At 58.7% G+C, this 14,493-nt stretch overlaps 2 protein-coding genes across 2 annotated transcripts in view; one reads left to right on the top strand and one right to left on the bottom strand.

Annotated features, from left to right (window-relative positions):
- The window catches only part of SMG6 (SMG6 nonsense mediated mRNA decay factor), a 304,176-nt gene extending 295,960 nt beyond the window's left edge, over positions 1-8,216 (top strand). Inside the window, exons 16-19 of the mRNA XM_007937452.2 lie at positions 649-802; positions 3,744-3,955; positions 4,262-4,343; positions 8,086-8,216. Coding sequence (XP_007935643.1) covers positions 649-802; positions 3,744-3,955; positions 4,262-4,343; positions 8,086-8,216 — 579 coding nt within the window. The remainder of the gene's footprint in view (positions 1-648; positions 803-3,743; positions 3,956-4,261; positions 4,344-8,085) is intronic.
- Positions 8,217-10,831: 2,615 nt separating this feature from the next.
- HIC1 (HIC ZBTB transcriptional repressor 1) lies at positions 10,832-14,487 on the bottom strand. Its single transcript, XM_007937451.1, has 2 exons — positions 14,436-14,487; positions 10,832-12,993 (listed from the first exon to the last, which is right to left on the bottom strand). The coding sequence occupies exon 2, from the start codon at positions 12,971-12,973 to the stop codon at positions 10,832-10,834; it is 2,142 nt and encodes a 713-aa protein (XP_007935642.1). The 5' UTR covers positions 12,974-12,993; positions 14,436-14,487.
- Positions 14,488-14,493: the final 6 nt, after the last annotated feature.

The following is a 14,493-nucleotide window of genomic DNA, read 5'->3' as shown; positions in this document are numbered from 1 at the left end:
CATAATAGCATAGGCTTACAGGGTTGTGGCAAAGGAGCAAAGTAAAACGCCAAACACCAGCATTTAGGAAGCACCATGCCAGTCAAGGGGAAGGAGGTGGTGATTGTGATCAGTCTTCTGTTGCTGTTTGCAAACATGTGAGTTGGGTCTTAATTCGTCAACACTGGTGGACTCTTACTGCTGTGGGAGACTCTGGTATTATCAGTTGTCAACATCACTTACTTTCTATAGCCTTTGAGTTTTTTTTTTAAGCTACACAGTAATGTAAATTGAAATAACAAATTCTATTTTGGATATACGTAAGTGTCTGCTGGGAAGTACTCCTCTGTATGCTGCCAATATGTGTGAAACCACCTTCGTGTCTTCCAAGGAACCCAGCTCTCCCTTGTTGATCTTTAGCCCAAGATCTGACTTGGAGATACCGTCACTGGTCTTTCTCAGTCCCAGGCAAGATGTTAGTCACACCCCCTTCCCTGGGCTGTTTGGTCTGTGTTGGTTTTTACTGCAGTGCTTTCCCCAGCCCCTGACAAGGGATTGCTGTTACCCTACCAGGGTGGGGGTGAGATGGGGGCGTCATTCACTGGGGCAGGATGCTGACACACTGGGGCCTGCCTGCTTACTGGCTCACTCATCGTTCTGTCCCTGTAGGCTGTCCTGGAGGACCAGAGTCAGATGAGGCAGATGGAGCTTGAGATCAGACCCTTGTTCCTTGTTCCAGACACCAATGGCTTCATTGACCACCTGGCCAGTCTGGCACGGCTGCTGGAGAGCAGGAAGTACATCCTGGTGGTGCCCCTCATCGGTGAGTCAGGCGGGAAGGCCAGAGCGGCCTGCACGTGCGCTGCACCCTCTGCACACATGCCCCACAGCCCAAGGCCAGGCAGCCAGAGCCCTGCTGTGTGTGTGTCTAAGACAGGATTTGCAGGGAAGTAGGGAATGCGTGGGGCAAGGAAAATTGTTTAATAATCAAAGCAGTTCAGATTATTATGGCTGATCCACGGCTTAAACTGCTTGAGCAAATGAACTCCTGTGTCCCAGCAACCAGAGGCTGTATGAGCCCAGCCCTTGTTTTTATCCTTATAAAGCTTGCAGTAAAACAGCAAAGCTGGTTCCCGTTATTGGTAAACACTCAGCCCTGGCAGATAACGGCAGTGCTGCTGGGTGGTCTGGCAGGGAGGCTGGGAGGATTTTGAAGTGGTTAGATGCCTTTGGTCTGATTGTCTTGTTGCTTTTCATGACCATTCTGTTGGTTCGAGGTAGCATTCTTCTGGCCAATGTCACCCTAAGGCCAGTCCGACAGGAACCCTTGAGAGCAAGCCTCAGCTCCTGCCTGTGGATTCTTGTCTGGTCGTCAGTGCTGGTGCAGGGTCAGCATCTCAGAACCCAGCTAGCTTGCTTCCACCTTCTGGCCAGAGGAGCCCAGCTGGGCCTCCCAGATTTCTGTCTCCAAGGAACGTCGAGGTCCTTGGTTCTTGGAGCTTTCTGGTGGGTCAGCCTTAGGACCATGGGCTTTGGGCTCTGGGCCCCTGTCTGATACAGCTGATGGCTATACTGTGGAGGAAGAGGGCCTGGGAGATGATCAGAAGCCCAAGCTTTTTAATGTCCCCCTCTCAGCAGCCATTTGGAACAAGTTTGGGAGCCCTGTCCTCTGGAAAAGCTGCCAGACTGGCAGTCTGCCTGCCAAGCCACCTCTGACATCTATGCCAAGATGTTCCATTGGGCCTTCCCTCCCAGTCCCAAGTGTCTTAGTGCCAGATGGGGGTGGAAACAAAGGGCAGGAAACATCCGCCCCTGCAGAGGCTGCAGAACCCTGGGGGGTTGTGGGAAACACGTTAGCACCACCTGAGAATGTTGGCACTGAAGCAGCCCTCCTCCCTGCCTCCACCCTCCCCGTCTTCCTTCCCCCTCCCCATGTGGCCTGGCCGGAGCCTCTTAAACCCAGGCCCTTAAACCTAAGGGAAGGTTTTCTGTTCTTCAGAAGTAGAGCAACTTCTGTCACCAGGGTAGAACAGCAGGACCATCAAGTTGTCCCAGGCTTCCCCTCTTTCCCTCTTCCCCCGCCAGGTCCTAGGGTGAGATGGTTTCCCACCCTCTGGCCAGAAGGCCCAGGAATAGTATTTCTCTGTACTTTGCCTAGGCCTCAGCAACCCAGGAGATTTTCAAGGAAGAAAGTGAATTGTTGACTACCAGACGGTTGGAAAATGGCATAGCTGAGTACCCCCAGCTGGTCATGTGCCCCCTCTGTGTGCTTAGTCTCCTTGTTCATGAGAGCCCTTGCTCTTGGTGAACTTACAGTCCAGCAGGGAAAGTCACATTTGCTAGGGAAGGGCGCAAGCACATGAGAAAACCTAGAGGATATGGGTAGAACAAATACAGGAGCCTCCAGTGGTATTGGGAGCAGACCACTGTCCAGCTTCCTCAGCCTTCCCCAGCTGGGCAGGCCTCTGAATTCTCAGAGGACATCAGGGGGTCTCCTATTCACTAACATGTTCCTTAGTGGACTCTTGCCCTCTGCCCTGAGCAGCAAAGGGTTAAGCCTACAGCTTTCCCTGCTTATTTCTTCTGCTCTTTAACCTGCTCTGTGCTTCTTAGGCCTGACCCCAGCATTGAGAAGCCCTGCCTGGTGCAGAAGCACAAACAAGGTTCCCCTTTGAAGCCTGTTTAACTTGGAAGCAGGAAAGCAGATTTTGGGATAGAATACCAGTTTTTCCTGTTTGATGTTCGTTCACTTGTTGCACCATCCACCACCCCTCCACCCACCCACCCCCTCCCTCAACCATGCATTGTGTAGACACTGCAGCTTCAGGTTGCTGAGAGCATGGGCATCGTGTGTGTGTGTGTGTGTGTGTGTGTGTGTGTGTGTGTGTGTGTCCCCACATGGGCTCTTTCCAGAAAGTGTCTCGGAATACCCAGACAGTGAGTGCCAGGCTCACCGTGGAACAGCATGCTTATGCTGACTCCCTAGGCCATGAATCATTGCACTGAGGAGAGGCCTCAGACCCCAAACTCCCGGAGCCCCCAAGGAGTGCATATTTCCCACTTGACCTCAGGCTTTTGGCTGGAATTTTGGAAAGAATCTTCACCAGAAATGAAGCCATGTCCCAGACACCACATAGGCAGGCAGTAGACAGACAGACACACACACACACACACATATGTGCAGTACCAGAAGAAGTACATGTGCCAAGGGCATGGTTTGGGGGAATACCAGGGCCCTTCCAAGTGAGGCTGTGGGTCCTGTTTCCCACTTGGTGACCTCACCACACTCTGCCATGGAGGTGGAGCATAGAACGTGGCCATCAGCAGAAGCCCAAAGCCTTTCCTGGGCTGCTGTAGTTGGGATCCCAAGTCGATAGGGGAGAGTGATCTCTTTCCCTTCAGCTGCTGTATAGCCTTGCCTCTCCTTAGGGGCCCTCTCAGTTTGCTCCTATAACTAATAGTGGGCCAGGTTTCTTCTTTTCAATACAGCAGCCCCAGAAAAATCCCTTTTAAGTTCCTTCCAAGAGGAGGGCGGAGCCCAGGGGAAGAGGCAGAATGGGGAGGGAGCATTGTAGAAAGTCTGGGATACTCCCTGCCCCCCAAGTTCCCCTACTGCCCTAGTTTCTTTGGAAGACTTGTAGGGTGGGATGGATTCTGTGATCTGGGAAGGGGCCAGCTGGGAACACAAGTGGACACAGTGAAGCTGAGGATGAGGGCAGCTGTAGCTGCTGGGGCTGATACCCTGTGTGGCTCTGTCCCATCAGTGATCAATGAGCTGGATGGCCTGGCCAAGGGGCAGGAGACAGACCACCGGGCTGGGGGCTACGCCCGTGTGGTACAAGAAAAGGCCCGGAAGTCCATCGAGTTCCTTGAGCAGCGGTTTGAGTGTCGAGACTCGTGCCTTCGGGCCCTGACCAGCCGTGGCAATGAACTTGAATCCATCGCCTTCCGCAGTGAGGACATCACTGGCCAGCTGGTGAGACCCCCAGTGCAAAGGGAGAAGACCTACAGCCAGCCTTCAGAACAGGGGGACTCTCCAGGAGATAGGGACTAAAGGAAGATCAGCCCAGTCAGCTGAGGGGGTCTGCCGCCATCAGAGTCCAGTAGGAGGTGTTCCTTGCCCCTCAGACTATTCTTAGCACTGACTGCACCCCGCCAAGCAGGGCCCGGGCAAGGATAGGAGGGACTTTGGGCTGTGGCCTCCCCAGGGCAGGTATACTTTGCCTCCTTCACATGGCGCCCCCTCCTGCCCAGTGACACTTCTCACACTGTCTTTCTCTAGGGCAACAACGATGACTTGATCCTCTCCTGCTGCCTCCACTACTGCAAAGACAAGGCTAAGGACTTCATGCCCACCAGCAAAGGTATGGCTTTGCAGCTCAGCACCTGCCTTGGTATCATCTGTCCCTCTCCCTGCCTCGTCCTGCCCAGCCTCAGCCCCACTTACCTGGGTGAAGGCCTGACGACCTCACCCTCCACCACCAACTTTCCTTCCTGCACCGCCCCGCAGGGTCACTGAGGCTCAGGTGTTGTCTGCTTTGGGTTCCTTCCACTGACTCTGACCTAGGAAGTCTGAAGAATCAGGACTTAGGTATAAGGCCAACCAGATGCCAGCTCAGTTTTCTGCCCTCTTGGAGGTCAGACCTCCCTATCACCCCACCCCGAAGGAATGTCAGGTGGACCCTGGGCCAACTAGGTATAAGCCCAGCCCAGGGAGCCAGGCTCTAGGCAGTGAGCGTCCCTATCTTGCATGCCTCAGTGCCCTTCGTCAGGGCCTTAGTGTGTTTTCTCTGACAGCAGGAGTATCTCTGTGATTCAGTATAGCCTCTTCCGGCATAGTCTCCCGAGACAGCCCTCTGTATCTCTGAGGAGGGAGGACAGACAGTCCCCAGTGTTCCCTGGGGCCCGCCTCCCTTGTCTTGACCTTGCTCACATCCCTGCCCCTCTCACTTCATCCCTGGGTGTTAACCCTGCATCAGGCCCAGGACAGAAGCATTTCCTCAGCAAGTAGTGTGCATTTTCTTCCTCGTCTCTACCTCTTGAACTATACAGCATTTGGTTGGCTGGCTGGAGGTAGAGACAGGTGAGGGTAGGGCCTGAGCCCTCAGCTCAGTTTTCAAGACCTGTGAGCAGAATCCCATCTTTGGGTCAAAGACCCACACTTGGGGCTCTCTTACCTGGGTGAAGGCCTGACGACCTCACCCTCCACCACCAACTTTCCTTCCTGCACCGCCCCGCAGGGTCACTGAGGCTCAGGTGTTGTCTGCTTTGGGTTCCCATTCTGACATTTCTTCCTGTGGAAGGAGTTCCTAGAACCTCCCAGCTCAGTGTCATCTGCAGAGCTAATCTTTCTCACCATTCAGTTCCTGTCTGCTTACTTGTAGAGTCATCATTTTCTTTCAAACGTCATCACCCATCTCTTCTCTGTTCCGTTTCCTAGTCCTGGCTTTCCAGCTGGTCTGGGGAGTATCTTCTCTCCTGCCTCTCCTCCCACCTCACCCACACTGGCCCACCCCTCACTCTGCCTGCGCCTCTGAATCCAGGGCTGGTAAGCAGCCCCATGACTGCTGTCCTCAGAGGGGTCCAGCCATGCTCAATCTCCCTGATACATTAAAGAGTTAGGGGGCTAGGGAAAGAAAGATGGGAAAAGAGATCATACTGAAAAAGTCATCTGAAAAGAACGAAGTGTATCTGCTGGTGTAGAAGAATCCTTAAGATACATAGTCTGAGTAAAGTATTTTAAAAACTCACTGCCGTCGAGTTGCTCCGACTCACAGCAACCCCTCCTTGGGTCTCCGAGGCAGTATCTCTACGGAAGTAGATTGCCCAGTCTTCCTTTTGTGGAGTGGCTGGTGGGTTTGAACCACCAGCCTTCTGGTTAACAGTCAAATGCCTTAGGCACTACTCCAGCAGAGCTCCCGAGTATGTGAGGCTAACGTGATCCCAGAGGGAAGGAGATCCCAGGCACAGAGAACTCTGGAAGGAGACAGCTCTGATGGGTGGCATATCTGTTCCTTAGGGCCAGACCCAGGGCAGTCAAGTGGTCAAAGAGCGGCCTGGCTGAGCTGAAGGAACTGCACTTAAGCCGTGGCCCAGGCAGCTTCCTAGAGGAACAGCCTCTGGAGGCGAGGTAGGCAGCATTGCAGAAAGCCTTGTTGGGAAGTGTAGTTAGGATACTGCTGGGGCCCCACCCCAGCCTCAGAACTGTTTCTTTCTGAGCAGAGACACACATTTTTTGGCTTTGGCCCTACTAATCTCCCAACCCCCACTTTACCCTGAACAGCCTACAGGAACCCATTGCCATCCTGGGGACCACCCCTATCAGAATTACATCAGCAACGGCTGGTGTAATCAAACCCCATTTGTCAGTGTGAATTCTTAGCAGATTAACTTGTCAGATTCACAGAGAAACCGTCACCAAATGTTTATGTGTAAACGATGTTGAATTTTAAAATCATGTGGATTATGGCGGATGGGGCCTGACAAGATGACAGTCTCTGGTTTCTAACAAAGTGAAGTTACCAGTGTCAAAACAGAGGATGTTTATTGTTAAAAACGTCTCAAAGTATCCACAGAAACCCCTGCAGACCCCTGCCAGCAATACCGGGCCTTGGTTGGCTGACCTACGGCCTAGGAATCACGTAGTTTGAGTCCCAGGGCAGGGCTGGTGAAGCTGCATACAGAGTCAGGCAGCCAGCTGGGAGCTCCACATAGCAGCGCACCCCACCACACCCCACCCCCTGCTCACACCCCTGAGGGGTAGGGCCAGGCAGTTGAGTGGCCTCAGAGCATCCTCTTTACTCATGGCCTCCTTTCTCTCCTTGTCTGCCCACCACAGCTCCTTGCCTCTCCCCACTATACGCACCTTCTACCTCCACACACACACACACACACACACACACACACATACACACCTCTCACCACCATCAACACCAAGAGCCTGCCCACCCAAAGCTGACAGCCAGTTCTCAGCCTCCCTGCCTAGAGCTGGCACGCCTGAAACTGCTTGGGGCAGACAGGGATATTTGCCATCCCCCAGCCCCTCCTGCCCAGCAGCCAGTGTGCACCACAGGACACTTCCTGTGCCTCACTGTCGGCTGGACCTCTGTCAGGAAGCAGCCACCCTGGGGCTAAGGAGTGGGCCTGTCACCTGAGAGAGATTGTCGGGGGTGGGATTGTCACTTGTGTGAGCACTTGGCCCCGATTTAATTCTCCCAAATACAGCAAAAGGTTAGAGAACTAGAGGAAGAAGGTAGGGGAAGAGATCATTCTAAAAAAGTCATCTAAAAAAAGATTGAAGGATATCTGTCCACGCCGATACAGAGAGATTTTTGAGATACATAGCTTGAATAACGTACGCGTAGGGAGAAAAAGTTTATCTATTACAAGTATACATGCTCGCAGATGTGCATGAAGGAATCTGGAAGGCTGCAGATCTGGGAACAAGACAGAGACGGGTGAAGGGAGAGTTCGGGGAGGTTGATCCCGACTTTACCTCTCTTTACTCTTCTGTGCTGTGAGAGATTTTCACCATATACGTGGACTACTTTCATTGAATAGAGAAAATCATTTGGCCCTGGCCTCAGGACCGCCTTGGCACAGCTGCTCTGTGCCTTCCCCACCTCTCCTCAGAGCTGTTTGTAGTTGACCCCTGCCCTCACATCTGAGAGCCGCAGATACATCCTCTGTCCCACCTTTAGTTTCCTCCCTTTTGGTACCTAAAGCGCAGACCTGCTAACCCTGGATGGAGAGAGTACACAAAAAGGGGAGTGTGTGAGTCCGTGAGCAGCCACACAGTCAGAAGGAATGGAAGGGAAAGGGCCACTTCTGCTCCCTCGGTTCAGAGTCCCCAGAGGCAGACCTGCTGAACCAGGTAGGCTTAGGCAGCAGTTGGAGCAGAAGCCCAGCCTCGGCCCCACACGGCCCTCTCTAAGCCAGTAAAGGAGGGCACCCTAGGCTGGAAGTTTGGGTGAGATGAAGGACTTGTGGAAGGAGGAAATGACTGGCCCTGACCCCTCGGTCACCAGGACCACATTCCCGTGCAGGAGAAGAGACAGCCAGTGCCTGTGCCCTCACTGAAGTCCTTCTGCTCTCTTGTACCAACAGAGCAGCCAATCCGACTACTGCGGGAAGTAGTACTGTTGACGGATGACCGGAACCTTCGTGTGAAGGCGCTGACAAGAAATGTGCCTGTGCGAGACATCCCAGCCTTTCTCACATGGGCCCAGGTGGGCTGAGGAGCCACTCCAGGGCTCGCCCCCATGGAACCATTCCTGAAAGGCCAACAGGCGCCCAGTGTAGCACGGAAGATGCCCACATGCCTGAGCCACCAATCCACCCAGACAATAAACCATCCTCTTCCAACCCACGCTGTGGCCGTGCTGTGGCGGAGCTGCTCCTCACAGAGCCCCTCCCAAGGGTCAGGTGGAAGCTGCTGGGACCCTCCTGGGCTGCCAAGATTTAGCAGGGAGGTGGCTGGCTACAGTGACAGCAGGTGGGCAAGCCAGATAGGCCACCGTGCTCTCAGCCCTTTCCCTCCCCCTGTATAATTCAAGGGCTGGGGGGAGGCCTTCCTGCCTCAGAGACGGCTACTTTAGGGGGAGATGGGGCAGAGGATTGAGAGTTTCCATCAGATGCAGGTCCCATTAATCTTCAGAACCCACATCCACAATCTATGCCCAAGAGGCTTTGGTTGTGCAATGAAAGGAGTACCCAGGGTGTCTCTCCGTCTCCCTGGGGCCAGGATTCCCCCATGGACCCACGCTGGGTTCTGGACACCACGTCCCCCCATCCCTCACACATTCATCCTGCCCTCCTCTTGCTGCCTTTACTGTTGTGGGTCAGTTGTACTTTGCTGCTTGTTTTCTCCTTGGATGCTCATGGATCTAGACCATCGCAGGCCCGTGCTTCCCGGGTCTTCACCTGCCTCCTCTCTACTCTTGCCTTTTTGCTGTAGTTTTTCACTTTCCTCAGTCTTCTCAGTTCTTCCCTCTCCTCTTCTTGTCCTTCCTCCCTGCCTCCTGAATCATCCTCACCTCCATCTTTATCTAGTTGATCCCCTTTCACCCTCCAGATCCCCTCAATTTCCACACCTCAGTTCCTTGTCTTGCTAGTCTTACTCTGAATCTTCCTCCTCTAGTACCCACAGCAGGAACCTAATAAAGGCTTCCTCCCCAGTCCTTCCTTCCCAGGCCCATGCACTCAGAAACTTCCACACTTCCACAGCCCAGCCTGAGACAGTGGGCCAGTGCCTGGGAGGAGCAGTGTCTAGCCTGGCGTTTCCACCCTTTTCTATCTTTGCCCTCTTGACTTTCCAGAAGAATTCATACAGAGTTCTCTGGCCTTTGTGTCTTCAGTTGCCCATTTAGCTGGCACCCATGTTCAGAGTCTCACTCGGGAGACTTTCCACTGCTAATAAGTTCTTCCAACCCAGGGGCAGGGATAAAGGGGTTTTGAGGAGGAGCCAGGAGGAAACTTTGCAGGGGCCGGTGGGAGAAACCCCCAGGGCCCATTGTCTATACAGCTGGCCCAGAGCCTTGGAGCAAGGTGTGCCCTCCTGCGGGCCCAAGATCATGCCAGAAGGGGCAGGACTGTTTTAAGAAAGCCAAGGCCAACAGTTTGGGGGTACAATCCCCCAGAAGAATGGACTCTTTGAGGTATCTGCCTCTCCTTTGAGTTCTCCCCTAGATGAAGGCCAATGACTGGGTGGGTGGGAGATCCATCTCTCCTTTCTGTCCTGTTTGCATCACTCGTTTTGTTTCCTTAATAAATTTTTAGTCGTGAAACATATCTGACCTCTTGCTGATCTGTCCCTGGGCTGGGAAGGGGAAGAAGGTCCAAGCCTCTGCACCTGTGTGAGGGCAGCCCATTCTGGGCCCCTCCACCCACCCTGGTGTTGCCCACCCAGGTACTTGTGCAAAAGCAGGAGAGAGCCACAGAGTTCGTGGTCCTTGGTTACTGCTTTATTGCTGTTTGGTTCGAGTATAGAAAATGGAAGTGGCTCTAGAAGAGCCTGTGTACAAGGTAGAAAATATACAAACCCAAAGGAGGGAGAGGAGAAGGGAGCTAAAGAGACCTCGTTCCAGCCCAGCCCAGCCTGGGCTCGGGATGGGGGGGGGCCAGGGGCCACCCGGGGTGCATGCAATAAATATGGTCCGGGCCCCAGGGAAAAGGGGACACCATGGAAGCGGGAGACCGGGTACATTGGGGCTGTCTCAGCCCTCTTGACTCCAGAACTCCCTGCCCTTGGTGGTCAGGGAAGGGGAGGTTTGGCCCTGGGGCTAGTGCCACTTGTGCAAAATGAGGAACTTCACATTATCAGTCCCGGGGCAGGTGGGGACAGGGCGGGGGGCCCTCCGGCCGGCTCAGTCCCCTCCCCGCTCCCCAACTCTGCCCGACGCTCCGACCCCAGCGGGAAGATTCACAGTGAGAATGGGTGTGGTCGCAAGGGCCGGAGGTAGGGCTGGGAGCGCCCCAACAGTGACACCACTCCCCCCAAGAGCAGCACGGAGCTGGGGGGAGGGGGCCAACGAGCCGCAGGAAGAGGCGGTGAGGGACCGGGGGTCTCCTTTGGTCAAAGCTGATATCAAAAATATAAATCTCCCTCCCCCCATCCCACTCCCGTCCCGGGGTCTTTCCCCCACCCCCATCCCCGGGCTAAGGTAAGGCACAAAGCAGTGAGGCCAGGTGAGGCCGCAAAGAGGTGGGGCCGCCGCCTCCGCGGGCGACACTGACACTGATAGACAGCTGTCTGGGGCACAGGGTGCCTGCTCGCTGCCGCCGCCGCCGCCGCTCCCTGGGGACGCCGACCGGGCCAAGCGACAACGACGCGGGCCGGCCAGCGCAGGGCACTCTAGGTGGGAGAGAAACGGTCGATGGTCCGGCCGTCGGGTCCGCCAGCCAGGTGCGCGCCCTGACTGAGCACCTCAGCCGCCTTATCCGGGCTGAGACCCAGCTCCGCGGTGAACTTGGCCAGCGGGTAGAGGCTCTCGAGCGCCACCTTGGGGTCGTGCAGGAAGTGCGTGGTCTGCGCGAGCAGCTCGGCCGCAGCCGCCTTGTCCTGCTGCTTCAGGCTCAGCTGTTCAGCCGTGAGGCGGGCCACAGCAAAGACGCCCTCTGGAAAGTCGAGCTTGCCCTTACCATCGGGGCCGGGGACGCCGGGCAGACCCCCCAGGCCCGCCAGCGCCCCGGCTGCGCCCGCTGCTCCGCCCACAGCGTGCATCTTCATGTGGCTGATGAGGTTGCGTTGCTGCGCGAACTTGCCGCCGCACACCTGGCACTCGTAGGGCTTCTCGCCCGAGTGGATGCGCATGTGCTCAGTGAGGCGGTACTGCCGGGTGAAGCGCATGCCGCAGGCGTCGCACGCGAAGGGCTTGAGGCCCAGGTGGCTGCGCATGTGGCGCGTCATGGTCCCGCGCTGCGTGAACTTCTTCCCGCAGATAGTGCACGGATAGGGCCGGGTCAGCCAGTGTGTCTTCTCGTGCTGCCGCAGCGTGGCCGGATCCTTATAGCTCTTGTCGCACGACGCGCAGCGGTAGGGCCGCAGCAGCTCGCCCAGACTCCCCGGAGTCCCAGCGACCTTGTCCCCGCCGCCGCCAAAAGGGGGCCCCAGGCCAGCAGCCCCGGCAGCCACCTCAGCCGCCTCGGCCCGGCCGTACAGCGCCTCCTCCTCCTCCACGTGCGCCTCCACGTGCGCGTTGAGCTGCTCGGAGCTGGGGAAGCCCTTGCCGCACGGGATGCACACATACAGGTTGTCACCGAAGCTCTCCGGCTCGCCGTACGCCAGGTGCGGGCACGGGTAGCCCTCCAGGTGGCCGCCGGGTGGGCTGGGGTCCTCGCTGCTGCCCGTCTCCTCGCTGCTGCTCTTGTAGTCGTCGCCGTCGCCTCCTGCGCCCGGCCCGTCCAGGCTTCCGGGATAGCGCGGCGGCGGCGCCAAGCCGAGCGGGGGACCCCCGGGCGAGACGGCTGCGTCCCCGCCGCGCTCCTCGCAGCGCTCGCCTGGCGAGCCCCGTTCTCGGACCAGTTCGTCGCCGTAGCTGCCCAGGCCCGGCTCGTGCTTCATCCAGCGATAGAGGAGGCTGGGGCCGTCGGGGCGGCCGGGAGGGGGCTCGGGTCCCGGGCTGCTGCTGCCGCCACGGAAAGGGTCCGGAGGAGGTGCGGCCTCCTCCAGCTTCTGGAAGGGCAGCGGCGGCAACGGCGGCAGGGTGAGAGGCGGCTCCTTGTAGACGGCAGGGCCAGCGCCGGGAGGGCTGTCTGAGCGTGGGGGCAGCTCGCGCTCGCCGGGAGGCCGCTCGGGGACAGCGGAGCCTGGAGGACTCTTCTTGGACAGGTCCAGGCCGCAGAGTGGGGAGCAGCGACGCTCCGGGACACAGAGCGCAGCTGCAGGGCCGGGGCCCGAGGCGTAGAGCTCTGCGCAGTGCGTGTTCACCGCGACCTCCGGGCCTGACTGCGGCTCAGCGGCGGGGGGCGGCGGGGGCCCGGCGGGGGACGAGTAGCAAGTCTGGATGACTGGCGTGGCGGCACGCAGGCCCCGGCCCGGCCGCCCGTAGGGCGCGTAGCCGCCGCCGCCGCCGCCGCCGCCCCGCAGGTGGCAGTACTTGCCGTGGCGTTTGAGGCGCTTCTTGCACAGTGCCACGAGGTCAGGGATCTGCAGGTAGCTGGCAGCAGCCAGCACTGCTCCCAGGCTCGGCTCGGTCCCCGGAGCCACGGCCGCCGCCGCCTCCTCGCCATCCGCCAGGCGGCCGGTGTAGATGAAGTCCAGCACCAAGCGGAACACGGCAGGGCTCACCATGTCATGGTCCAGGTTGAGCAGGTTGTCGTGCACCACCAGGGACTTGAGGTAGGCGCTGCTGGCCGCCAGCACGTTCTTGTGCGCGCGGAAGAGGGCGTTCTGCACAACGATGATCACGTCGCACAAGAAGCCCTTGGTGCGCTGGTTGTTGAGCTGCAATAGCAGCTGCCTCGAGTGGCCCGGCGCCTCCATGGTGTCCAGCATCGTCTGCCCAGCACAGTCTCCTGCAGGGACACACACCAGCCGGGTCAGAGCCGTGCTGCGCCCTCGCCGCCTCTACCCGGCCCGGGTAGAGATTCTGCCCTCCACTTCCCCTTCCCCTCAGCTGGGCAGGGGCATCGGACGCTGCGCCTGGGCACTGATGGAGGAGCAGCGGCCTCTGGGAGTGGGAGCCAGGGCCGGCAGGCCAAACCAGAAGAAGGAGTTGCTACCGGTTGAGAGAAGGCCAGACCAGCCGGTGCGCCCCGGGGCACAGACGCCACTGGACACACGAACTGGGTGCTGGGGGCTTCCGAGGAGAAAACTGTTGGGGGACGAAGTGACCCTTTCGCAGACAGTTACCCAGTTTGAAGAAAATGTCCGCTTCAGGAAAAGTCATTCAGGGCCGAGAAGTTTGCCCAAGTGAGGAGAAAGGGGAGCCGAATAGCAAGCGTCTCCCGCCTCGGGAGAAGTTGCCCCAGTTGGGGGAAGTGATCCTGAGGAGGGGAGCGCGCTGCCCGCCGTGGCGCCGCCCTGACCCGGGGCTGTCAGGCCCTCGGATGGGCCCGGGCAGCGGCCGGGCGCGGGGAGCGGAGGCAGCGGCTGCCGTGGCGGGCAGAGCGCGAAGGCCGGGCCCCGGCGCGGGGAGGGCGTTATATCGGGGCAGGAGGCTGAGGCAGGAAGCAGGTGGGGGGGGAGGGGGGAGCCACGCAGCTCCCAGGGGAGGGAGGGGGCAGCGCCCCGGGCGGGCACAGCGCAGCAGCCGGCTGCGGCCCTGACCCCGGCCTGCGCCCCACCCGCATCCTGGCCCTGGCCTCGGCCTCGGCTCTGCATCGCGGGCCCGGCGCCTCCCTCCCTAGCTCCCCTTGGCCTCTTCTCCCCGGGAACTCCACCGCCCCAAACTTGGGGAAAAGTTTCCCAACTTCAGACAGGGCGGGAGGAGCCCGCCAGCCCCAGTCCCTCCGCTCCCGGCTTTTCCTTTCGGGCCCCCAATTCCAGCAGCCGCCTTGGCCGCGGCGGCCCGAGCCCAGCCCGGGAGCTCTTCTGCCTGCTCCCCGCCTGGCCCGCAGGGCCTAGCGGCCCGTTACCTGCGGTCGCAGCCCAGCCGGGCTTCCCTCCCTGCGGCGGTGGCAGCTCCTCGCTGGCGCCCCACCCGCCCCGCTGCCAGGCGCCGAGCTGTGCCAGGGCAGCGCCCCTGCCAGCCCCGCCCGCCAGCTCCCCTTCCCTTTCCCTCGCCTCTCCAGTCCATGTGCGGGCAGAGCCCGTCCGGGGCCGCTGACCCCGCCGTGAACCCGGCGCGGAGTAGCGACCCGGCAGTCCCGAGTCCTCTCGGGGCGACATCTGGAGCCCTGAACGCCAGCCGCGATAGGGCGCCCGCACCGGAGGATGCGCCCCGAGGCGGCCAGCGCATGGGGACCAAGCTGTCCCGGGTCCCCTGTCCCGCCCGGACCCCAGCCCGAGGACCTACCTGGGGGGCATGTCTGAAGCCCCGGGCCCGGCTGCCGGCGAATCCAGGGGGGGACGTG

The sequence above is a fragment of the Orycteropus afer genome, unplaced genomic scaffold (genome assembly GCF_000298275.1).
Source record: "Orycteropus afer afer isolate SDZICR_OR568_19922 unplaced genomic scaffold, OryAfe1.0 scaffold00042, whole genome shotgun sequence".
NCBI lineage: Eukaryota > Metazoa > Chordata > Mammalia > Tubulidentata > Orycteropodidae > Orycteropus > Orycteropus afer.
This window is presented reverse-complemented; position numbering and strand designations above follow the sequence as displayed.